The sequence below is a fragment of the Chiloscyllium punctatum genome, chromosome 14, assembly GCF_047496795.1.
Source record: "Chiloscyllium punctatum isolate Juve2018m chromosome 14, sChiPun1.3, whole genome shotgun sequence".
In the NCBI taxonomy this organism is placed as follows: Eukaryota; Metazoa; Chordata; class Chondrichthyes; order Orectolobiformes; family Hemiscylliidae; genus Chiloscyllium; species Chiloscyllium punctatum.
Window position 1 is genome coordinate 20,935,820 of NC_092752.1, and position 27,090 is coordinate 20,962,909.

At 40.4% G+C, this 27,090-nt stretch overlaps 1 protein-coding gene across 5 annotated transcripts in view; it reads right to left on the reverse strand.

Moving 5' to 3' along the window:
* The window catches only part of LOC140485661 (serine/threonine-protein phosphatase 2A 55 kDa regulatory subunit B gamma isoform), a 337,293-nt gene that overhangs the window by 97,521 nt on the left and 212,682 nt on the right, over window positions 1-27,090 (reverse strand). For all 5 annotated transcript variants that reach the window (XM_072584052.1, XM_072584050.1, XM_072584051.1 and 2 more), the window contains 2 exons: window positions 24,850-24,962; window positions 4,061-4,238 (listed from right to left, as the gene is read on the reverse strand). In XM_072584052.1, coding sequence (XP_072440153.1) covers window positions 4,061-4,238; window positions 24,850-24,962 — 291 coding nt within the window. The remainder of the gene's footprint in view (window positions 1-4,060; window positions 4,239-24,849; window positions 24,963-27,090) is intronic.

The following is a 27,090-nucleotide window of genomic DNA, read 5'->3' on the forward strand; positions in this document are numbered from 1 at the left end:
AAAGCTGGCATACCATGCGCATCCATTTTAACTTTATCTCCCCAACCCCCACCATACCCTAAAAATTGCTCAGCCATTTATCATCTCCCATAGTTGCCTTCCTTCCTCCCCTGCCAACCATCTCTGCCACCACCCTAACATTCCAATTTAGCCCCTCCCTATCTCTAGTATCGGATGTCCCATTGATGCCATAGAGTCACAGCATGGTAAGAGACCCTTCAGTCCATCTCATCCATTTTGACCAAAGAACCGAAATTAAGCTGTCTCATTTGTCAGCATTTAGCCCATATCTCTCTAAATATTTCCTATTTATATACCCATTAGGAAGCCTTTTAAATGCTGTAATTCTACCAGCCTCTGTCACTTCCTCTGGCAGTTCATTCCATATATGAACCACCCTCTGCATGAAAACGTTGCCCTTTGGGTCCCTTTTAAATCTTACCCCTCTCACCTTAAACCTATGCCCTCTAGCTTTGGACTTCCCTACCCTGGGAAAAAGATCTTGGTTATTCATTCTATCCATGCCCCTCTTGAATTTAAAAATCTCTAGAAGGTCACCTCACAACCTCAAACACTCCAGGGATAATAGCTCCAGCCTATTCAGCCTCTCCCTATAGCTTAAACCCTTCACCCCCGGCAACATCCTTGTAAATCTTTTCTGCAGCCTTTCAAGTTAAACAACATCCTTCCTATAACAGGGAGCTAGCTGTGACCTGGTTTCTATTTCCCACTAGACAGGCAGGCAGACAGACTCTCAATCTGACTTATGAGGCTAGGATTGAAGGCAAAACATTCACCATTTCAAAACTGGGTCAGAATAATTGATAACAACAACTTATTATCATAGTCAATGCACTGGTAGTAGACACAAATGCAGTTGTTATTGTGAAACACTGTCACTTCATTCTGTTTTTAAACCGATGACTATTGTGGAGCAGTGTGGCAATCAATCTATTTACTGCCTAGTATCAGTCCACAACTGGGCAGCAACCACTTGTGATAAAGTGACAAAGCCTCAAGTGCTGCAGCAAGTTAGATTAAAGATTTCTCACAATTGTATTTGGGATGAGAGTTGTGGGAATGTGAACAGTTTATTACAATCGTTAGAAACAGCATTTTCTGCATCAAAAAAAAAGTTTAGATTTAGGCTTTATTGTCATGGGAAGAGATAAACATGCATAATTAACAAGCTTGGTCTTGTTTTCATGACACTGTATTAGAAGTACAGAAAGTCCTGAATATATATTTGCATTCAGATGAACTCTCAAACTAGCCTGGGGATCACAAAAATGTACTGCAGTATGTAATCTGAAGGACCTCTTTTCTCTTCTGAAAACACTTCTGAACATAGATTTGTGGATGATACAAAACAGGTAAAATCCTACTGTAATATCATCAACACAAATTTTCTTTGAGTTGATCCATTGCAGTCTGAATCAACAGGGCAAAACTGGTCCGTTTTCATCAAGACATTCAACTGAAAACGTAACACAGGTATTAGCAAAGATTAGGATTCCAACTCATGACTTGTCAAGAAGAAAGTTAAAGAACTCAAAGTCCACATCCATCAAAGTTTTACTTGCACATCCACTAATATCATTTATTGTATCCGTTGCTCCCGATGCGGTCTCCTCTACATTGGGGAGACTGGGCGCCTCCTAGCAGAGCGCTTTAGGGAACATCTCCGGGACACCTGCACCAATCAACCACACCACCCCGTGCCCCAACACTTCAACTCCCCCTCCCACTCTGCCGAGGACATGGAGGTCCTGGGCCTCCTTCACCGCCGCTCCCTCACCACCAGACGCCTGGAGGAAGAACGCCTCATCTTCCGTCTCGGAACACTTCAACCCCAGGGCATCAATGTGGACTTCAACAGCTTCCTCATTTCCCCTTCCCCCACCTCACCCTAGTTCTAAACTTCCAGCTCAGTAACTGTCCCCATGACTTGTCCAGACTTGTCCTACCTGCCTATCTTCTTTTCCACCTATCCACTCCACCCTCTCCTCCTTGACCTATCACCTTCATCCCCTTCCCCCACTCACCCATTGTACTCTATGCTACTTTCTCCCCACCCCCACCCTCCTCTAGCTTATCTCTCCACGCTTCAGGCTCACTGCTTTTATTCCTGATGAAGGGCTTTTACCTAAAACGTCGATTTCAAAGCTACTTGGATGCTGCCTGAACTGATGTGCTTTTCCAGCACCACTAATCCAGAATCTGGTTTCCAGCATCTGCAGTCATTGTTTTTACCAAGGTGAGAAACAGATGACCCTCCTATTAGCACCTATTTTATTGTTAAAATTAAAGACCATATACCTTATGTTCCTTTGAAGTTTAGAGGCCAATATCAGAAGATCAGCTCCATTGATCATAGTATAGTCACTGAAAGCTAGTTATGTTTCTCCAATGTCAGTGTTTGAAGTTATTGTCTTAGAAATTAATTTTGCCCACATCCTTTTTTACCATTTAATATTTTGCTTTGAATGAAGTGTGACAGGCATAATTCAAAGATGAAGAATATTTCAAAACCAAGTCTGTAACAACAACCAATTGCAATACTGCAAAAATGAAATTGGATTATTGAGCTACTGTTGTATTATACCAAGCTGTTATTCCAATATTGCTACATTATAACTCTTCAGCTTGAGAGAAGGCTTTACGTTAGCCCCAAAGTAGTTTTTCACACTTACACCAATAATTTTAGATCTGCTAATGGAAAACATCATTTTGAAATTGTATCCACTCAGAAATTACTGCATACATGACCTTCACTGTCAAACTATATTTAGTCACCTGAGTCAGATTCAAAATCATCGTGACTGGCTTTATATTTATAATGAACTAAGTCTGACAAAGTTTCGCCCAGATCTTTGCACTTGCTTTGCAGAAAACTACTTTTTAATCAGCAAACTAATTTCTACAAATTGCAAGTCATTTGAAGTAGAAATCAAGACTAAAGCAGTAGAGACACCCTTCTGAAACTGGACAGAGCTGTTTTAGTCAGTCACTGATGTCAGCAATACAACCTTATTGCAAATATTTACTTGGAAAGAAAATTCAGTAAACTTGGGAAATTCTTCACGATAAAAGGGCAGCAATTCTTCGGTTTTACAATATTCAACAGTGATATCAATTTTACGAAAATAGGAGTCACAGCTGGAGTGTTATTGATAGCTACACCAAGTTTGGAACAATTGCTTTTGACATAAGCCAAACACGTGTGTGTGGAAGAGACGCATGCATTTCTGAATAATGTTCCATTCATACATGTTTTGATCAAATGTTCTGAAGTTCACTTTGCATACACTCAGAGTCATAGAGATGTACTCATTTATTGCAACAGCACTTTATGAAATACATGAAAGTCATGTGCATTGACCAAGATAAATTTGAACATTGATCAGAATTTACCTGTGTGCTCTGAAGTAAGTATTTTTCTTGCATTGGGACGTGAATGATGGTAGGTATGTGAAGAATTTTCCAATTAAGATACATTCATAGCATGAATTAAAGAGTGACTTCACTGCAATTAACATTTTTGGTGTGAAACATTGAAAGCCCTCAAAGAATTTCATAATGGTAGGAGACATAAATTTCAATGATATCAAAAGTTTACTACAGTAACACAGACAACCAGGAAAAAATGTTTATTTCACTTTCTCATCGAATAAAATTCCCAGAGAGCAGAAAGATGCCATTCGGCCCACTGAATCTCCACGGACCCTCTGAAGAGCATCCAATCTGGACCCTAGCACCCCAATGGGTGATTCACCAACCTGCACATACTTGGACACCAAGGGCAATTTAGCATGGCCAATCCATCTAACCAGTACATCTTTGGACTGAATCATAAAATTGCTAATGGAACATTCACTACAGCTAACCCACTTAGTTTGGGTGGGTTGTCAAACTTATACAAGCATTGGGAGGTTCCATGAACTTCCACCACCCAGCAGTACAAAAATACACATTCTGTTTAGGAACAAGAGAGAATAATCTCAGAAATACCCCAATTATTCTTCCAAATCTCTCACATGCTTACGACATCAAAGGATACTGAAACTCCTGTCTGTTATTCCTAAATGCCAGAGGTTAATCCTGAGGTCGTCAGCTGACATATATGTCTCACAGTCACTGTTGACGGAAATGGAGTTGATATGGTAGGTGTGAGCATTAGCAAAGATCTTCCGTGGAGTCACCTCCACCATCAAATCCATGGGTTTCAGCACTGGCACCTGGGGACAGAGACAGATCACATTATAGTACAGCTGTGTTTCATAAATTCATGGCCAATTATTAACTACCATTCCTGAAGGAGTCAAGCACAGATTCTTTGGTGTTGAGGTGGCTCCAAGATGGCACCTGTTGTGGAAAAGTTTAATTGAATTAATTCTTTATGGCAGAGTTAATGCCTGATACAGCAAGTCTGAATTACTCAAGTTTGCTTTTGATGGCAATCAACTGGATTCATTGGTCTGAAGAAATAAACCTGTCACTGGAGCAGAATTTTTTATGCTGAGCTTCAAATAACTTGGCAAAATAATACCCTCAGAGATAGCAGGTCCTGGCTAGGCATGCACCAAGAAATGTATCGATGTTTTGCATTTAGGATCTCTGTTTATCTAGACAGCTTTAGATGACCTGAAACATGGTCTCTTCAAAACCCCACTCATCCAGGAGGTTTATATTCTTTCAGAGAAACTAAAAATACCAGACAAATTGAAACTGTGCTGATGTGGATTTGTCAGTTGTTTGGTTTGGACACTTGAAAAGAGTGGACAGCCAGCACATGTCAGGCATCCTGCCTAGCAAAAGAAATAGTAACTGGGCAGAGTAGCACAGCATAGTGAGATTCTAATCCTTTAACCTTTTAATTTAAGCTGATAGCAAAGAAAATTACTCAGGATGTACAATGGGTAATTTGATTTGGAAAAGTAGTACAGGGCTCTTGCTGTAATAAAGTTGGTTAAAATGTGTACCCACCCAGGACCAAATCTATGATTCCTGTTGAGCAAGGGTATGTTGCACGAGGCGACTTGTACTTGATGAGGGAATACAGCCAACATAGATTACTCCCAGCTACCTAGCCAGAACTAATTCATAAATTCAAATGATAACAGAGAATTGGATGCAGCTCATTTGCTCTCTTTACTCCAACAGAAAAAATCCATAGCACTGAGGAATCCAGACAGAAAAACAAATAAACAGATTTCACTTATGGATAAAAACAATCCCATACCATTTATTTTTTCTTGATTTAGGATCTACTCACATTTCCTGAATTGTTTTGCAGCAACTTTAGCATATTTCTTGCCCTAGCAAACTTTTTTTAATATTCATTCGTAGAATGTTGCGGTTGTTAGCTAGACCAGCATTTATTACCCAGAAGGCAGTTAACAGTCAACCACATTACTGTAGGTCTAGAGTCATATGTAGGTCACATTAGGTAAAGATGGCAAATTTCCTTCCCTAAAAGGACATGAGTGAACCAGATCCATTTCTACAACAATCAACAATAGATTCGTAGTAATTTAACTCCAGACTTTTTTAAAAAAGTCTTATTCAATTGCCACCATCTGCAATGGCAGGATTTCAACTCGGGTCCCGAGAACATGCTGAGCTTCTGGATTAATTGTCTATCATTAATACCATTAGGCTATCACTTCCCTGAATAGAATAATTTACCAGTTCCTAAGTTGGTTGCAAGTAGGTTATAACTGACATCATCTGAAGCTTTACTACAATGTCATGCAGGCATGTTATCAGTCAGCAATAACAGGGATGACCTTTTCTCCAAGTCACTCTACAAATACTGCTACAAATTCCTGATGGCTTTCCTTTATCCCTGGTGATCACTCATGCCAACATCTGGCTTAAAGCCTGGTTTCTGCACAAACGGTAGTGTACAAGTTAATCAGTTTAACATGCTACAGTCTATTAAAAAAAAACAAAAACAGACACTTGGTTTTATTTAAGCACAAAAGTGATTCGCTGTTCTCTCTCTAAATATGCATATGATATGATGCCATCAATTAACAGTTTTAATCTTTTTTTCTTATTCATTCATAGGATAGGACATCACTGGTTGGGCCAGCATTTATTACCCATTCCTAATCGTCCAGAAGACAGTTAAGGGCCAACTATGTCTCGGAGTCTGAAGTTACACATAGGCCAGACCAGGTAAGGATGGCAGGTTTCATAGAACCCCCACAGTGTGGAAGCAAGCCATTCGGCCCAACAAATCTACAGCGACCCTCCAAACAGCATTTCACCTAAACCCCATCCCCTACCTTCTACCAGTAATCTTGCATTTCCTGTGGCTAATGCACCTAACCTACACATTGCTGAACACTCTGGGAAGTAAGTATGGCCAATCCACCTAACTTGCACAGCTTTGGACTGTGAGAGGAAACCAGAGCACCCAGTGGAAAACCAGGCAGGCACAGGGAGAATGGGGAGAGGTTATGTTGCAGCTGCACAAGGCACTGGTGAGGCCACACCTGGAGTACTGTGTGCAGTTTTGGTCTCCTTGAGAAAGGATGTACTGGCATTAGAAAGAGTGCAGAGGAGGTTCACGAGGTTGATTCCAGAGTTGAGGGGGTTGGCTTATGAGGACAGACTGTGTAGACTGGGATTATATTCATTGGAATTTAGAAGAGTGAGGTGGGGGCATCTTCTAGAAATAAGTAAAATTATGAAGGGAATAGATAATATAGCAGTAGAGAGGATGTTTCTACTGGCAGGTGGAAAGGGGGACAAGAGGGCATAGCCTCAAAATTAGGAGCAGATTTAGAACTGAAAGGAGAAGGAACTTCTTCACCCAGAGGGTTGTAAATCTATGGAATTCCCTGCTCAGGAAAGTGGTTGATGCTACTTCAGTAAACGTTTTTAAAGCCAAGATAGACCTTCTTTGACAATGAAGGAATCAAGAGTTACAGTGAGAGGACGGGTTAAGTAGAACTGAGACCACAAATGATGAGCCATGATCTTACTGAATGGTGGAGCAGGCTGGAAGGGTCCGATGGCCTAATCCTGCTCCTAGCTCTTAAGTTCTTAAGTCCACACAGACAGTTGCCAGAGGTGAGAATCAAACCCAAGTACCTGGCACTGTGAGGCAGCAGTGCAAACCACTGAGCCACCATGCCGCCCAAAAGGACATTAGTGAACCAGATGGGTTTTTCCAACAATCAACAATGGTATCACAGTCATCATTAGACTCTTAATTTCAGGAATATTTTCTATTGAATTTAAATTCCTCCATCCACCTTGGTGGGATTTGAACCTGATGTTGGCTCAGGGGCAATGGGACTGAATATTTCTTTCTCAAACAAATTAGAATTAGAATTTTAAATTAACAATCATTTGAAGTAATATTTGTAATGTTTCCTCTTCAGGTCAATTATAATAGTCAAGCTCCTGTAAACTTTTAACATTTCAACACATCGGAACAATCTCTGACTTTAACCAACAGACATATGTCTCAGTAATTCCTTGTTAACTCTGCCCCTCCTGACTGAACAGAGTTAACAGAGAGGGACACGACAAACATTGAGTCATTCCATTAGCAATGTTACCATTTCACCAACTTCATTTACATTTCTGACTATTTCATTGCAATGCTCTTGTTTACACAATTTAAATATTAGACTTAATTGTTCAACACACTCTTCATATAAAAACATCATGATCTGGTAATAGATTGTGATCAAATGAATAGAATTCTGTATCCATAATGGTAAGTTGCTTAGGGAATCAGTTGTTGCAATTCCACCTGAATTCTTTGGTGTGGAAAGTATTGATCAATATTCTTGGACATCAAAATGACAATGTTGAAAGTAAACCTTTTTGAATAAAGGGAACATGTTGAACCACATAAGACTCATCATACAGACCAAATGTGGAAACATCTTTCCACTGTCTCAAATAAGTAAGGCGTGCTGAAATGAAAGGTCCGTGCTTGGGTCAGGTTTACTAAAGGGGTAGAGACGAGACAAAAGGAGACAAACCTGCCCTCTAGTCTGGACTAGTTTCCTTGTCAATACACTCCAGATTGCCGAGAGTGTAGGATATGTTATGTAAAAGTTAACAATTCTAAAAAGAGTTGCAGGTCTCCCAAATCAGAGCAATTTTGTTTGTAAAACCTCAGCAAGGTATTGAGCGAATTTTTTTCTTTTTGATAGAATGTTGCAGCTGAAGGAAGGACAAAAGTGCGGATTACAAGATGCGAGACTTTCAAATTGGTCTGTTCTTGTGAAATTAGCCATGATTTTATAGAAGTCTTCAAACTTAGATAGATAGGACAAAGGAGAGAGGAACATTTGTTTGCAGTAATGGAGCAATCAAGAAAAAGCGGATATGGTATGAGAGTAAATGAGAGTAGGAGACATTTTTGTTCATATTCAGAGGGTTTGAGAGATGGCAGAATTCATTTTGATTATTGAATGAACTGAAGTCTACATTAATTTTTAACAATAGGTTACAGAGGAGAAAGGAAATGGGAATAGGAATACAGTTGACAGGAATTGAAACATCCACTATGTGGAAGATAAGCAGCCATACAATCTGATCAAATGCAATAGCATATTTCTGTGCAATGCTATGTAAAGGTACTGGCTGTTTGTAGGGACAAGATTGAGGGACAGAAAGTTCTCCCCTTCTTAGGTGAATTCCCAATTTGCCTGGCAAAGCAAATAATTTCAAATTAGACATAATGACCAGACTGAACCATATTTTTACACTAATTACTCGGTAGTCTCCAGTCTCCTTCAAGGAAACAAGACATACATTACTGAACTTTAGGAAGGCAAATTTCAAATGTTGAATTTACCCAAAATGAAATGTGAATTTTTCATGCTGCAGCAAATATTACAATTGAGTTGAAACTTTAAAACACAGCAATCATGGCAATGAGTTTGGACCCAGTTAAGTTGCAGGATTGTACAATGCTTGAAATTAACAGGAGTTGAGAATTTATTTTACTTTTAAAAATGTATGAGGTCTCACTGAAATAAAACACTGCTTTTCTCGATGGCCACAGTTGTCACACATTGCAATGTAGCTGCTCGATGAAGCAATCATTATTTTAATAACTGAGTGAAAGCAGCAGTCAGCATCTTAAAAGTGGATATAATGGAGATTTCCCCCAACTACTTCCCACAGCAAAGGCAGGATTTCAAGCGATCTATAGCAAATTGATGCTCAGCAGAGTGTTAAAGAATTATCTTTAGATCTTCAGGGCTTGACAATTTTAGGCAGCAAGAAACAAACAAAATGAACCTTGCAGCAAACAATAGAGAATAAAAGGTGGGGAACAATAGAAGTTGCACAGCCTAAAAGCTCCAGGATAACTATTCTGGACTTTCACTCATCTAATCCAACTAGATAACAATTCCATTTAATATACATTTAGCAGCAAAAAGACAGAGATGATTTATTTGTAGACCATTCTACTAAATCCTGCACTGAACAGCTATACTAGACTCATCAGCATGCATTTCATGCCTTAGAGAATAACTCCTTCATATACCGCATCATTACCTCAAATCCTTTCACAGTTTAGCACAGGACACATAAAACAGGTTAGGGAGCACATCTACTGTTAGTGCCCCTAAAATACCATTTATTGGGTTCAATATTACAAACAAACTCCACTGTGTTATTAAGGTGAATTCTTTTAGCAGTGTCAGTTGAAATCTCTTCTGGAAAAGCTTTCAAGAACATTCCATATTCATAATGGGTGAATACAGATCCATCTTCACAAGTATTCTAAGTGCTTTGCATTTTATGACATAGAACTGCAAGGTTAAGGGACTGATGTCTAAACAAAAAAGGAAGCAGCTATTATTGGGTACAGTGGCCTACCACGAGCTAGGGCACAGCTTCTATTATTTCCTTTTTCCATCCACCTTTTATCCTTTTACCCCACGGTTTCATTCCCATTTCTGTTTAGCAGGCAATTGGAAGCCAGCTTTCAATATTATAAAGGAACATTATCAGGGTTGACCAGAATACTTCTGCCAACCCAGCATGTTACCTTTTTACCACGCTGGATTGGACGGGAGTCTGTGCTTCCCATTACTGAAGTAAAGTTGGAAACAGTGGTCCATTCTCCACTTCCTTTACAGGATTGCGTCCAGCAACAGAAACACTTCAAAAAATTTTTTCTATCCAAATTGATCTGTGAGTTTGCCAATTTCAGGATAATTTCATGATGCCAGCTGAATTTAAAGTGACAAAGAAAGAAATCACAGCATGAAGAAAAATCAAATCAGATTTTACTGCTGATGCTAAGGAAAAAAAATCCAATTTGTGGAAAGATCAATGTCTGAAGTGAGTGGATTTTGTCTGAATATAGTGAAGGATCTCTGATCTGCAGCCAAACATTTAACAATATCTGGAACTTTTAATACAGATTTATTAAACCTCCCAAAAGGTGGGTGTCAAATGAAATACTGGATCAATTCAGGCAACATGATCGCAATTTCAGCAGAGGCGCTCCATAAGGTGATACTTTGACAATTGCAGCTCATCTAAATTAACTTGCAGAAGGTGTGGAAAGTTGGAATAATCACATCCCTTGGGATGGTGCAGCCTCCAGGCATTATCAGGTCTTTCCCCTTTATTGGCAGACTCATCATCCTGATCTGGGACACCAAGTCAAGTCTGTCAGAAATGTCAATTGGCAAAGTCAGGAAAACCAACAGGCCCCATTTAAATGAGTTATGGACTCAATAAATGGTGCACAATTGAAAAACTGCTCTCAGCAAGAGGATTCTGACCAATTTCAGCAATTCAGTTTCCTTTCACTTATAGTGAATTGCAGAACTGAGGTTTCAGAATTGCATTCATCTCTTGGTGAAAGGTGCATCTAAATGTACAAACTATCAGCTGACAAAGAATTAAAGAATATGCTATATATTGCCGGGGAAGTTAGTTCTGCTGGTGTAGCTTGCAACATTTTTAAGCTGAAAGCTGCTTAAGGTCTCGGACATACACTCAAGAAATCTGGATTGTTCATTGTTGCCTGCTTAATGAAATGTCCTGTGACGCTTTCCCTCTCGTGAGATTCTGTCACGGTTCGACTCCATTTAAGAATTGCACACGTGTGTTTGTGTGGCTTAAGTCTCTCATCCAAGTATGCCACAGGGTAACTGAACTAATTGAGATTAAGAATAAATCAATACGATCAACTTTCCTGACTGGAAAGGAAAAGAAAACAGAAAGTTAACTCTGCCGCAAGAAGTGAAACTAAAATATAAATAATGAATCAAGTAATGCTATGCCTTGTGTTAACACATTAGGAGTGCAGAGGAGACAAAGTGCTTTCTGCTTCCTTTCTTTTTGGCTCATTGCGTAGAAGAATTTTTTAAAACAGGATAAATTGAAACCCAGCATCAAAGAGTGACATCACAGGTAAACCGCAAGCTCATCAATTGGTAACAGATACTAATGTGACTAGTGATTATAGGTTACTTTCAGATTGAACATCTCTACAGAAAACATTTACAGGTTGCAAACTGAAAGACCAGTATAACATTTTTAAAAGTAAAATTACAAACTTAGTAAATAAAAATAGAGATGCCGGACCAGATGATGGACTCTAACTGTGGGCACTGGTGGACCCCACTGTGGTTCACAGTGACACCATCTTTAACAAGCGCTCGAGATTACTCAAGATTGACGATCAGAATTGATGACAGCTGCAGTCTGAGCTTTAAACAGTGACACATCAGGGAGGGGGATAATTACTTGGACATTATGTTTCAGGAGGCAGTCACACCCATTTGATTTCCTACCTCAAATTGAGTGGTCAGGGACAGGTGGGTGTGGCTACAGTCAAGGTTGGTAGAGAGATCCAGGAGGTAGTGCTAAAGGAATCTCCCCCCTTGAGCTTGTTCAACAGGTTTGAGGTTCTTCTTCCCCACGTCGATTAGAGTGAGAGCTGTAGGGAGGATGAGCAAACTGATCATAGAACCATGGGATAGGGAACGATTGAAGAGCCGGACAGGAGGTGGGGAAGAGAAGAGAATTGTAGTTGTAATCAGGAATAGCACCATTAGGGAACAGACACCGTTTTCTGTGGCCAGTTACAAGAGTCCCGAAGGCTGTGTTGCCTGCCTGGTGCCTACGTTCAGGATATTGTACACAGGATACAGAGGAACTTGGAGGGGCAGCACAAAGATCCAGTTGTGGTCCACGTGGGTGCCAGTGATATAGGTAAAAAGAGAGAGACAGGAAATAAATGGGAGGTTCTGAGAAGGGGACATGCTAAATTAAAATGGAGAGTCAGAGTAATAATCTCTGGATTACAATCTCACCCATGAGCTAAGTAGCAAAGGGTCAACAAGATTGAAGAGGCAAACGTGTAGCTCAAAGATTGCTGTGGAAGAAACAGAGTGAAATTTATCAGACACTGGCATCAGTACTGGGAAGGAGGGAGCTGTCCTGGGACCAGAGTCCTTGTGAATCACATAATTAGGGCTGTGGAAAAGACTGTAAACTAAATGGTCAGCGGCAAGGGGTGTTCAGTTGCCTGGAAAGTTATGGAGAAAATTAAAGGTGGGCCAGAGGTTATTAAAGTTTACACAACAAATATTAGAATAGAGGTTATGGTCAGGATCAGGCATCTAACTTAAGGCACTGCAGATACGAGGACAAATATGAGAAGGGGGTAGTCAATACAGGAATGAGTGCGCTGTACTTAAACACATGCAGTGTATGAAACAAGGTAAATCAGAGTGTAGTGCAGATTGAAATTAGCAGCTATGATGTCGTGGGTATCACAGAGACTTGGCTGCCAGGTAATCAGGGCTGGGAACTAAAGATCTATGGATACTCACCCTATCGAAAGGACAAGCAGATCAGCAAAGGTGAGGGGGAGGGGAAACGGGGTTCAATAGTTACAACAAAATTAAATTAAATCAATCACAAGAAGAGATATAGATTTGGAGGCTGTGGGAAGACTTGAGGAATCACAAAAGGGGAAAAAAGACCCTGATTAAGTTGTGCACAGGTTTCTTCAGAATGATCAGACATGGGTAGAAAACATATCAGCAAATGGAAACAGCATTTAAGAAAATCACTATTACACTTATTGTGGGGGACTTCAATATGCAGGTGGATTGGGAAAATCAGGTTGGTAATGGATCCCAAGAAAAGGAATTCATGAATTGTGTACGAGCTGATTTTTTGGAGCAATTTGTGGTAGACCCACTAGGGATCAGGCAATTCCGGATTTAGTCATGTGTAATGAGGCAGACTTCATTAGGAAGCTTTAGGGGAGGGAACTGCTTTTTTTAAAAAAAAGGGGTGGGGTAGACCATAATATAGAATGGAATTCACCCTGCAGTTTGAGGGGGAAAAGGTGGAATCAGATTTAACAGTATTATAACTGAGTTAAGGTTATTACAGAGACATGAGAGAGCAGCTGTCTGGATGACTGGAAGGGAAGCCTAGCAGGAAAGACAGTAGAGCAGCAATGGCAGGAATATCTGGGGATAATTCAGGACAGTCAGCAGAAATTCATCCTAAGGAAGAAGCAGCATACGAATGGGAGGATGAGGCTGGAAAAGCCTAGTGGGGAACAAAGAAATGGTGGAGGAACTGAAAAGGTACTTAGCATCAGTTTCACAATGAAAGACACCAGCAGCTAAAAGAGCTTCAGTGAGTCAGAGGCAGAGGGGAGTGTAGTGACCATCACTAAGGAGGTGGCACTGGGGAAGCTGCAAGGTCTGAAGTTTGTTAAATCATCCAGAACAGATGGGACTACATTCTAGGATACTGAAGGACTTGGTTGAAGAGACTGAATGTACAATGGTGGTGATTTTTCAGGAATCAGGGAGGGTCAGAACTGGAAAATGGTCAACGTAACACCCTTATTTGAGGAGGATAGAGGCAAACGATAGGAGCTTACAGGCAGATGACTTCACCTCAGTCATTGGTAAGATTTCAAAGCCCATTATTAAAAGGATCTGATTGCGCAGTATGTGGAGGAGCATGACAAATTAGGGGTGAGTCAGCACAGCTGACTAATCATTTAGATTTTTTTGAGGTAGTAACAGGCAAGTCAGTTCAAGAAGAATCAGTGGATGTGATCAATTTGGATTTCCAAAAGGTCTTTGACATACTGGAAGCGGCTAATTAAGAACCCATCATATTTGGGGCAGGGTATTGGCATGGATTGAGGATTGGCTGACTGGCAGAAGGGAGAGAGTGGGGATAAAGGGATCTTTGCCAGTATGGTAACCAGTGACAAGTGGATTTATGCACAGCTCAGCGTCGGGACCACAACTATTTACATTACACGTTAATGATGAAGGAACTCGGGGAATTGTTGCTCGGCTTTCAAATGACACAGAGGTAGGTAGTGTTGAGGAAGCAGGGAGGTTGCAGGGGCTTAGACAGGCTCAGAGACTGGGCTAATAAGTAACAAATCAAATACCAATTGGGAAAACGTGGTTTTGCATTTTGCTATGAAGAATAGAGGCATAGACTATTTTCTGAATGGGGAAATGCTTCAGAAATCTGAAGCACAAAGGAACTTGGGAGTCATGATTCAGGATTCTCTTAAGGTTAACATGCAGGTTCAGTTGGCAGTTAGGAAGGCAAATGCAATGTTAGCAGTTATTTCAAGAGGGCTAGAATAGAAGAGCAGAGATATACTGTTGAGTCTGTATAAGGCTCTGGTCAGACCACGTTTGGAATATTGAGAATAGTTTTGAGCCTAGTATCTAAAGACAGATATGCTGACATTGGACAGGGCCCAGAAGTAGTTTACAAAAATGATCCAGGAGACGAAGGGCTTGCCATACAAGGAGCAGTTGAGGACCCTGGGTCTTTATTCGATGGAATTTAGAAGGATGAGGGGGACTCTGAGTGAAACCTATGGAGTACTCAAAGATCTGGATAGAATGGACGTGGCAAAGATGTTTTCACTCGTCAGAAAAACTAGGACCCAAGGGCACAGCATCAGGGTGCTGCTATGATCCTTCAGAACCGAGATGAAGAGCAATTCCAGGCGAACCTTTGGAATTCATTGCCATAGAGGGCTGTGGAGGCCAAGTCATTGGTTGTTGTTGTGATTAATAAGGGATCAAGGATTACAGGGAGAAGGCAAGAGAATGGGTTGAAAAACATGTCAACCATGACCAAATGGAGGAGCAGAATCAATGGTCAAAGAGTGGCCTAATTCTGCTCCTATATCTTGTGGTCTTATGGGTCTGGATATAAAGGTTCATTCCTTTCCAAGTGAGACAAAATACACAATAGACCCAAACATTTATCAGCATTGACATATTGTAACATGGGATACTATTTTCTTACCATCCTCAACCCTCATCCTATGCATTCTGCTCCAAACACACCAATACCTAACGCACAGAGTCTTTCTTCTTGGTATCTCATTGTTAATTCAGTAAGTTAGCTCAGTTAGCTGAATGGCTAAGCATAGGGCAGTGTGTGATATTACATGAAAGCCTGTCTCATTGCCTAGCCTGATTTTTGATGTCAAGCAGTGCCTTTTAAAGTATATAACCACCTGACTCTTGTGATATTACAGACTTCAGAACTCTAACTGTTCATGGAATAAATTAATCAACAAAAGACAAGCTATTATGCACAACAATAACTCTGTCTAGAAGGAACTGTTGAGGAACAAACACAAGCTGCTATACAGAGACTCAAGTAATCAGCCATGTCTTGGTGAGATCGCATAAACAAAATTGCTTTGACACCTGCTTGATAAACTGGATGCTTTATTACCACAAAGGACAAGGATTGCCCCGCAGAAGAATTTATGGAGTTAATCACAGGAAAGCCTTGTCTTCAGACAAACAGTCAATGCCAAATGTAACAAGAAACAAAGAAATTACTTTTCATAAGGAAGACAGCTGCAATGTTGCAGTACCTCGGATGAAAGACTGTAAAGAAATCATCAGTATGCCACCTCAGAGAGTGAAGGACAAAAATCTGTATAAGGATCAAATAGCACAACAACTCAACAACCGAGCTTGGAAGAACAACACTGCGGAAGGATCAAACCCCATCACTTCCATGCCCACTGTCAGACCATTGTTGATTGAAGTCTCGGCCAGATTTCACCATTAATCGGGTCGCAGGCTTATACTGGCTTATTTGAGAGATCTAATAGTTGGTTGCTATGTGCAATAAAGTTTGAATTATTATTTATGTGCTTGATTGTCTGTGAGATTTCTTAATAAGTAGCTGAACTATACTGAACTGGTGGGGATTTACATAAAACCTTCAAAAGGAGAGGCCCTGCACCTCTGTCCCTTGCAGACTGTGGCTAAATAGCAATTTAATTTTTAGTTCAGAATCTCGTAAGAAAGGAGGAGGAATTACAATTAAAATCATGTTTTTCTCTACCACAGAGAGGTCCAACATGCTTTTTTGTTCATTAAAAACAATGTTTTGCCAACACTTGTAATTTAGGAAATGATCCAACCAATTTGCACATAGTAAGCTCCCTTAAATAGTAATATCCAGATAATTCCATGATATTGCGAATAATATTGGTTCAGGGACAAATACTGGTCTCTTCTTACCATATCTACTCATCTCTATTCCAAACATCTGCAAATTCGTTTGGTGCTCCTCAACTTCTTCCTTCCAACCAGAATGCCCACCCACTCGTGCATCTTCTTTAATGATCATTCACTTCAAATCAATTTACCTTCCCATTTTCCTCACTATCCTGTTTAGGCTTTGGGATTTGGGACTGCTAGCTGTAGTGGCCAGACTTTATCCAGGCCATTCATGCACTGGGACATCATGCAGCATTACTAACCGTCTGTCTTTCATGCCACACAGTCCTGATAAAGCCACTTGCGTCCACCCCCCTTTCCCTGCAACCTGTCAAAAACTTGAACAAATAGTTTATCCATCTCCTGAAGCTATCATGACTTCTGCATCCACCACTGCTTTTGAAGAATATTCTTGTATCCCAATGATCATACAGAGGGTCTTGCTATAACATGCTAGTTCCATTCTCATGCAATCAGTGTTATAAGAAAATCGCATGATGGCAGCATGATTTAAACTAATGAGGCTGGAATCATGTTATAACCAACACATGCTTTGAAACTTGGAGCTTTAGAAACAGTGTCCCCAATTCATCAATCATGTTAAAGCGAATTTGTATTAATGAAACACATGTTACAGCTTCATGCTACATGTTTCTGAGCTTTTCAGGGTGTTTGCTACCTTTAGCTTGCAAGAATATGGCTCTTGTGGGACCCAACAGGACAAAGCAGCAATGCAGTTTTTTAATTATATAAAAACCTCTGGAGTACGGGCACCCCACTTTCTAATCAATTTTCCAGCTTCATGACCCATGAGATGGGTTTCCTGTGAATGTTTAACATGTGGCTTGGCTAATATCTTCAATCGCTTACTAAAAATTAATTTCCTTCACGCTCGGGGAGGTGAATCTAATAACGATCTCAACGGGAGCTGTCATCATTGTCTAGCTATGAACCAACAGAAAGGGCTCTATCCTCTGATTACAAAACAGACCATATGTTCATTTGTGAAGGATCAGACAAGAGGAGCATGCTTCATGACATTCAAATATAGATCAAAACTACAACTGTAAGAATCATCTAATTTCATGAAAAATACACATTATTATATGCTGAGATCAACTCAGCCCAATATCCCTAAATTGCAGACTACACAGTTGCAAATATGAACGACTCCAATTATTTATTCCCTCCAACTGTTTCTCAAATATAGAATAGGTTCAATTTTACTGAAAATCTGAATAAATGAACATCTTGGGGTTCAGTCAGGGGAGGGATTAAAAAACAACTTGCTTACAAAGGAGGTTTCAGGGAATGAACTCCAGGAATCCAACAATGGAAATGGATAATAGAAAGGAAAATTACAAGGGACGTGGAGCTCAAAAAAAAATCACATTTCCCTCGGCCCAGTTGCTTCAGTCCAAAATTAACTGATCAAAGTATTAAGCCCTGTTGGTAAATCAGCCCTAACATCTCTCGGTCATCACACCATCAGTAAATATCCACAGTAGGTTTTCAGCCTAAAAACAATCATCATTATTTGTGGTGATATTTTCAAATAATGCCTTTACAATTTTATTAGAACTACATTTCTGTTGATAATTTTCTGAAACACCTTTCACATTACAGAACGTAAGGAGCTTTATAAAGCAGAAACATAGGACAATGGTGCACGGCAATCTTATAAATGGAGAACAAGTATACCTGGCATAAGATGGGCTTGAGGGTTTAGAGCTGTGCGCTTACCTTTGGAGGCATCCTATGTATATCAAATCTTAAAGAGAGTGTCTGATTCACATAAACACACAACTTGAAGGAACAGCTGATTTATGATATATTCCTTTCCCAATTAATCTAATGGAGATAATGTCTAATGCATGGAAGATTCAAGTTGCTGATATAAAACTTGCTGGTTTGATCACTACGCCTTACTCCGATGGAGACAGTTAAATCTTCCAAAGTGATATGGAAAGCTTTCATCTTCTAACTGAGAAAATACAGACCGTTACCTAAATGAAAACGAGATATTAGTCAGGAAGCCTTGCATGACACATTGGCAACATTTGAATCTTCCAAGCTTCACCATATGCTCTCCTTGCAAACTATGAGTTTATCTTTCCTTTTCAGACGAGCTTTCAAAATGTTGTGCTTTTTGCTCAGACTTACATTGTAGTATTTTTTAAAAGCACAGCTTTTGCCATAAAACTGTAAATCATTATCCAAACCTCGTGCAAAAGAGTCATGCACATCAATCACAATCATCAGGTTGTCCTATAAAATCGCATCCTCCAAAAATTAAACTCAAAGGCAGGCCATAGAAGAAGGGTAACAAATTTTATTCCTGTCAATTAGCATCCCTGTGGACTTTACTCTTTTGGCCATATTGTAAATTACACTATGGATCATCATCTGAAAAAAACTACTTGTTCTCAATTTGATGGAGCAAGTCTCTTCTAACTTATGCCAAGTTACACATCTGAGGAGCTTTGTTCACCCTGAGAATCATAAAAGAAACAAAAGATATTAATACTAAAATGCGTTAGAAATTAAGAACATGGTCTATGAAATATTCCTAAAGCTTCATGCATAGCAGACTCCCGCTTCAGTAAAAGGTAAAGTCCCCATAGTCCGACTGGATTACAGCGCTGCTCTCTCATCAGAGAGAGATGATTGGTGGGGGTTTCACCTGTGGGTCATGACTCAGGCAGCGGGAGAGGTTGAGGAGGAGAGTCCTTTATGATAATCTCAGCTGGTGCAGGAATTGAACCCACACTGTTAGCTTCACTCTGCATTGCAAGAGAATAATCAGGGAGAAGGTAGGGCCGATTAGGGATAGCGTAGGGAAGTTGTGCGTGGAGTCTGAGCAGATAGGGGAAGCCCTAAATGAGTCTTTTGCTTCGGTTTTCACTAAGGAAAGGGACCTTGTTGTGAATGAGAACTTTGAGGAGCAGGGATACAGGCTTGACCACATCAAGATTGATGAAGTTGATGTGCTGGAAAGTTTGGAAAACATTAGGATTGATAAGTCCCCAGGGCCAGACGTGATTTATCCTAGGCTGCTCCAGGAAGCAAGAAAGGAGGTTGCTAAGCCGTTGATGAAGATTTTTGCTTCCTCACTCTGCAAGGGATTCATAACAGAGAATTGAGGAGGCAAATGTTGTTACTCTTTTCAAGAAGGGGAAGAGGGAAATCCCTGGCAATTACAGACCAGTCAGTCTTACGTCTGTGGTCAACAAAGTTGTAGAAAGAATTCTGAGGGATAGAATTTATGACTATTTGGCAAAGCATATCAAGACTAAAGCCAGTCCGCATGGCTTTGTGAGGGGCAGGTCATGCCTCACAAATCTTATTGAGTTCTTTGAGGAGGTGACAAGACAGGTTGACTAAGGTCGAACAGTGGATGTGGTGTATGTGGACTTCAGCAAGGCATTCGATAAGGTTCCCCATGGTAGGCTCATTCAGAAAGTCAGGAAGTATGGGATACAGGGAGATTTGGTTATCGGAATTCAGAATTGGTTGGTTGATAGAAGGCAGAGAGTGGTTGTAGATGGAAAGTATTCTGCCTGAAGGTTAGTGTTGAGTGGGGTCCCCAGGGCTCTGTATTTGGGCCTCTGTACTTTGTAGTTTTTATAAGTGACTTGTATGAGGAGGTTGAGGGGCGGGTTAGTAAGTATGCAGATGACACAAAGGTTGGAGGTGCCGTTGATAGTATCGAGGGCTGTTGCAGGCTGCAGTGCAGCATAGACAGGATGCAGAGCTGGGCTGAGAAATGGCAGATGGAAAGCATATAGTGTTTTGGCTTTCATTTACAGGGGGATCGGGTTTAAGAGCTGCGAAGAGCAGCTCTACAAGTCCCTGATGAGACCACACTTGGAATATTGTGTCCAGTTCTGGTCACCCTACTATAAGAAAGATACAGAGGTTTTGGAAAGGGTGCAGGGAAGGTTTACCAGGATGCTGCCTGGACTGGAGGGCTTGCCTTATGAAGAGAGGTTTAATAAGCGCGGATTTTTCTCTCTGGACAGAAGGAGGAAGAGAAGTGACCTGATCGAGGTGTACAAAATAATGAGAGGAATGAATAGAGTCAATAGCCAGAGACTTTTCCCCAGCACAGGACTGACTAGTATGGAGGGGGTCATGGTTTTAAGATATTAGGGGAAAGGTATAGAGGGGACGTCAGACAGAGTTGTGAATGCATGGAATGCATTGCCAGCGGTGGTGGTGGAAGCAGAGACATTGGGGACATTTAAGCAACTGCTGGACTTGCACATGGACAGCAGTGAGTTTAGGGGTGCGAAGGTGAAGTTATTTTATTTTACATTAGGATTAACCCTTGGCACAACATCGTGGGCCAAAGGGCCTGTTCTGTGCTGTACATTTCTACGTTCTATGTTCTATTGCAAATCAGCTGTCCAGCCAACTGAGCTAATGGACCCTCCCCTCAGTTTTTGATACCTACAGCATCCAGCTGCAAGTTTCCATTGGATTATTTCAGTTTTGAATCATCTTCATTGATAGGGAAACAACTCTATCCTAATTCCTACTGCTCTACAACACAGAGCACTGTCCTGGTTTTTGGAGAGCCATCAAGAATGAGTGCTCAAATCCACCACTGACCAGCAATTAAAACAGTTTACATCCGCCTCCATTCAGTGGAAAACATAAACAAGGCAGCCAGAATGCTTGAAATTCAGTGCCATTATTTGAAAACTGCAGTAAAACAAAAATACAAACTAAATTAAGCAAAACCTGGTTATTTTAAACATAGACTATATATGATTTGTAGCTGAATACGATGAATTGCTAATCAATCGTTGTAATGAGGAGAGGTCCGGGGAACAATGTCAGAGGTCTGGGAATCTAATGCCGTGGTACAAAAGGGAAATTTGGTAAAGTTTGCATGCCAGACACGGCAGCTGGTGTAGGTGGGTTGTGTAGGAATCGGAAATCCAAAGAGAGGTCTGATTTTGCCCTCATGAGGCTGCCCAAATGGCAACTGAATGAGAAAAGTCAAGGTGTGATTATTTAAGCAGACACACTGGATTAGAGGCATTAAAGACTAAAGAAAACACTGCTTGGGATATTAGCACAATAATCTGAAGTGAATTAAGTGCCTCGAGTTCATTTTAATATGTTTTTAAAAAGACCTTTCACAGCTTTCACTTAGAGAAAAAAACCCCCATCTGCTCCTGTTGACAGGACATGTGATGCTATTGCGAAAACGCAGGTTAACTATTTCTTCAGTTTCAATACTTGGTTTTTTTGCCTTTTTCTCAGATACGTTTTTATTACAGCTGAACCCATTATGAATGTTTAATGAAGTTTCAAAACCCCCTGTCATCACTTGCCTCAGCAAGAGGCCATGCTCAAATATTCATCAACACAGAACTATCTCTGATTGATATGGCTAGTGAAATGGGTGTCTACATTTACACCTGATTGAAAGGATTTAGGTCTTTTATTAAAGATGTGTGAATTACACTTCCTTTTCACATGAAGTGTGTTTGAGAGACTAGATCCCACCTCTGCATGAAAATTGGGCTCTTACTGTTCGAAACACCATAGCAAGATCATCATTCAAGAGGTAAAATCCTTCAAAAGAGCCTTCCCCTGAAACACTAACCTATCATTCATTCAGCTTCTAAAAACCTACAGGACAACTGATATGATATGGAAACTGCTTTGCCTTTATTAATAAAGATGTATACCACCACTACCTCTGGCAGTTCATTCCATACCCATACCACCTCCTGTGTCAAAAAGTTGCCCCATAGGTCTCTTTTATATCTTTCCCATCTCACCCTAAACCTATGCCCTCTGGTTCTGGACTCCCTGACCCCAGGGAAAAGCCTTTGTCTATTTACCCTATCCATGCCCTTTGTAATTTTGTAAACCTCTATAAGGTCACCCCTCAGCTTCAGACGCTCCAGGGAAAACAGCCCCAGCCTTTTCAGCCTCTCCTTATAACTCAAATCCTTCAACCCTAGCAATATCCTTGTAAATCTTTTCTGAATCCTTTCAAGTTTCACAACATCTTTCCGATAGTAAGGAGACCAGAATTGCACGCAATATACCAATGTCCTGTACAGCCGCAACATGACCTCCCAACTCCTGTACTGAATACTCTGACCAATAAAGTATTGCAAAAATGTGAACTATCACTGTCAACGTGTATTAAAAATATTGTCCTCATTCTGCAAATATATACAATTACATTTAATTTAAAAGCAAGATACTGTTTCTTTTATCTCCCTGAGTGAACAAATAAGTGCTTTTTTAAAACTAAAATACATTCTTATGATGCAATAGTTTTGTAAGGGATGGGACTAAGAGTACACCATTTGGCCCATTGACCTAGCTCTGCCATTCAAAACAATCAAAGCTGATCTGACTGCGGTCTCAACTTCACTTTCCTATCACCCCTCAAAACTGCTAACTCAGTCATCAATAGAAATCTGTCCAACTCAACCTTGGCTATATTCTCTGACCCAACCTGCATTGCTCTTTCATATTCCTAAGAATTCCAAGATTAGTAACTTTCTGAAAGTGGAAATTCCTCTCACCTACTTGTTAGACCTTATTTTTAAACTGTGCCTACAATTAACAAGTTCTGAGGAAGGGTAACTCGATCCAAAACCTTAACTCTGATTTCTTTCCACGGATGCTGCCAGAACCGCTGAGTTTTTTCAGCGATTTCTGTTTTTGTTTTTGCAAGCAACAGAGTTACTCAGCATCTCAGGAACAATCCTGTCAAGATACCTCAAGAACCTGTGTGTTTCAATAAGATCATCTCTTGTTCTTCTCAATGCCAATGAATGACAGAGCCAACAACTTCATGCTGCACTGATCTTTGTTCAGCACTCTAACAAAATAAGAGAAAAGGCATTTCTATAAAACTAATTTCCAATTTACTTCAAACTACTTAAAAGTTCTAATCAAACAAGATTTCTAGGTTTCTTGAAAATGTGCTGACCATTCGCATTCAGACAAAACCTACCATCATCACTGGAATCCATTTTGATATAGTTTTGTTAAAAACTGTTCAAACTAAAACTGCCGGTAACATTTCAGTTTTCTCTCCCAGAGAGTGAAGCATTCCAGACATTTTTTTAAAAGACAAATCAGTTGTTATTACAGCAATTGCAGAATTCTATACTTTTGTAAGCATATTAATTTTCAGACAACAGCAGGCCTTTGCATCATTAATACTGAAGTGGTTTTCATTCAGGGATATCTGGCAATACAATGTGACTGCCTCAGCTGCTGCACAGTAGACAGAAAGATGCCCATGCAAGGTAAGAAGTTTGATTGACAGCTCAGTGAGCAACACTTCGCCAGAGAACTGGGAGAGAGCTCAGAGATCAGTCATTCATATCTGCAAATCGTAACCTTTGTTTCGCTGTCGCTCAGCAGCGGCCAAGTCTTTGGAACATTCCGTGATAGCAGGATTTCCTATCTTAGAGATAAGTGGCAGTTGGTTCAATGAAAATAGATGAAAACAGAAAATTGCATGATTTGGTACTTTCTTTGATACACGAAATAGTAACATTATTGACTGAATTTTTGCCACAAGTAGTACATGAGTTCCTCTCTTGCAAAATAAGCCAGCGGCTATATGTCATTGGCATTCTTTTCGGATGACCATCTGAAAAACAGAAGTAGTGCACATGGCACCAGTTTTCAACAATGGTTCAGAAGGGTTGATTATTATGGGGCAATATTGGTATTGCTTCTGAGCCATGGTATTGATATCAAACACAAAGCAATGTACAGATCATAGGGCATTGGAGGACTGTTTATGGGACAGATAATGCTGATCACAAGACAGGTAAAGCAAGTCCAAAAGTTGTAACAATGCAATTTTAACAAAGCTTATACTCAAAACCTCAATCTCTATAACTCCACATTGTATAAAATGTGAGATTTAAATAAGTCTCAAAAGGCTGTTTTATTTATTCTAATGCTGTGACATCAGTTTTGAGTTTATTTTCCTCATTAGCATCTATAATGAACTGAGTTCTGAACATTTGCAACACATTTTCATAAAAGCAATTCTCTATTACAAGCCAACATGATGGAAATTGCATTCTGCTCTGCAGCTTGTTTTCATCATTCAATGCGAGGAATATGTAAGAGGCAGATTGCAGTGTTTGGTTAGGATTTTCAGTATGGTTTCCAGACAATTGAACACTGTCATTCCCAACTGGTCTCCACCAGGTTTTTAAAAACATCACATACACAGGATGTACATTCTCATTACACTCACTTGTTTATCAGCTCAAATTGACTTCAGGAAGTCCCCACTCACCTGCAGCACTGTAACTGTGGATAGATCCTTCATTCTACCTTCTTCATCTTTGAGGTTATAACCTTCTGGCCTCTTATCCCTTTCACTGACCTTCCATAATTTAATTGTTTTATCTATGGAAATCAAAAGGACAAAAGACAATGTCAGCTTTAAGTGATAAACCATTTAACGGTGAGAGTTGAAAATACAGACGTTATGTTGTTTCTTTTCACAAGTACATCATTCTGTTTAAAATGTCTGGGTTGAACAACCCATTGAAACTGATGTTTATTATCCATCCTACTGAATGAGTCAGAGATCAAAATAAACACAAGGTTTGGAAGTCGGCCAAAAGTTGGAAAGAAGGGGAACAGGCCGAGAATTTTCAACTGTGACTGGTACACCAGTTTGCCAGCACATTCCTTTCTCCATCCCATTTCTGGGGAGGGAGTGGGGTGGGGTGAGTTGCCCCATATATGAGTGTAAGCAGTGGGTGGCCAATTGCAACCATTAATGGCATGTATAGAGACTGTTCGACTGCATCAATTGGAAGCTCTGGAGGGGAGTGAGAGAGCAAGTAAACAACAGTGAAACAGAGCCCGAGTGAGAAAGCATGAGTCAGCGAGTGCACCACAAAGCAGGAAGGATAATGTGCGAGAGGAACAGAGTAAATATTATACACATGTAAATGTTTGTGCACAAATTTCTCCCTAACTCTCCCTCCTGGGAGTTTATAAATCTGGTCATGAGACTCTGTAATAAGATTCACTGCACCCTAAAGTCAATCTCTTTATGTTCATAACGGTGTCTTCTTTTGACCTTGTGATCTATGTCACATTGCTCCATGGGATCCTAACTACTGGGTCCACTAATGCAAACTTTCAAACACTGCTTTCTGCTTCAGGTAAAGATCAGAGATTTAAATAACTTTTCTGCTTGTGCAGATATTCTGGATGGAAATATTCTTTATGTGCTGTAAAACAGTTGGGAGGTAATTTTAAACAAAAAAAATCTACTTACAATCCCTGATTTTGCCACTGGATTAGTCACACAGGACCCTTATTCCTGCACAGGGCATACTCAACAGTAAGATCTGTCCAAGGCTCATGTTGGTAAAAGTGAGGACTGCAGATGCTGTAGATCAGAGTCTAGATTAGAGTGGTGCTGCAAAAGCACAGCAGGTCAGGCAGCATCCAAACAGCAAGAAAATCCTGATGAAGGTCTTTTGCCCGAAATATTGATTTCCTACTCCTCGGATGCTGCCTAACCTGCTGTGCTTTTCCAACACCACTCTAACCTAGACCCAAGGGTCATGTTGGCCAAGGGCAAGGACCCTGTACCACCTCCTCCTCCTCTCCATCCTCACTCAATCTCCTCATTGCAGAGATCATCATTAATTTGGTCTGCTGATCTTTTGAATTTAGGACTTTCTAACAGCAAGAAAATAATTGTTCATAACTGAAGTTACTCTTGCACTGTATTTAACTAGGCTTTCGAAGAAATATTATTGCCATTTTGGAGCATTTAAAGGAAATTTGAACCTGATGGTTCCATCGGCTCTGTCAATCCTGCCTCAGTGGTAATCCTGCAGTTTGTGGCCACATGCAGTACCATCACTGACCACTGCTACAAGTGGTGCTGCTGTTTCTAGTGGCGTGTAGACTATTGATTGATCAGCAGCTCTTGGAGAAAGAATAGCCAGAGGGTAAAGAAGCTGTCAAAGCTGATTGGAGTGGGAGTTCCAGGCGTTGGAGTTGGTTTAGAGACGACCATGGAGCAACTGTGGAGGAGTCAGTGGACAGGCCCACTGCTGCAATCATTAAATACTGCACAGTACATGAAGATGGTTTATCAGAGACACCCTATGCCATTCAGAGGTGCCAACATATGGAAGAAGGCATTCAAAGGGAAAGCAAGCTACACTTCATATAAAAGCCAGACCATGATACAGCGGAGCAGTGAAAGGTAGCTTTCTAGGCTTCAAATCAGGAAAAGGGCCAGAAATAGACTGTTCCACAGATAGCCACAGTTATTCGCTGCAGACTACTACAGACCGCAATCATCAGCTGCGGTTTTCAACTCTATTTCATTATCTTCCAAGCATTCTACAGCACTGATTTCATAAGATGTTGCACCATTGCAGCACAGGTCTCAAGAAACAATACTTTAGATGCAACAGCCATCAAACAGATGAACGAGGAGACAGACTCTCTCCATCGTCTGCCATATTGGATTTCCATTGACAGTCACTCTTCCTCTTTC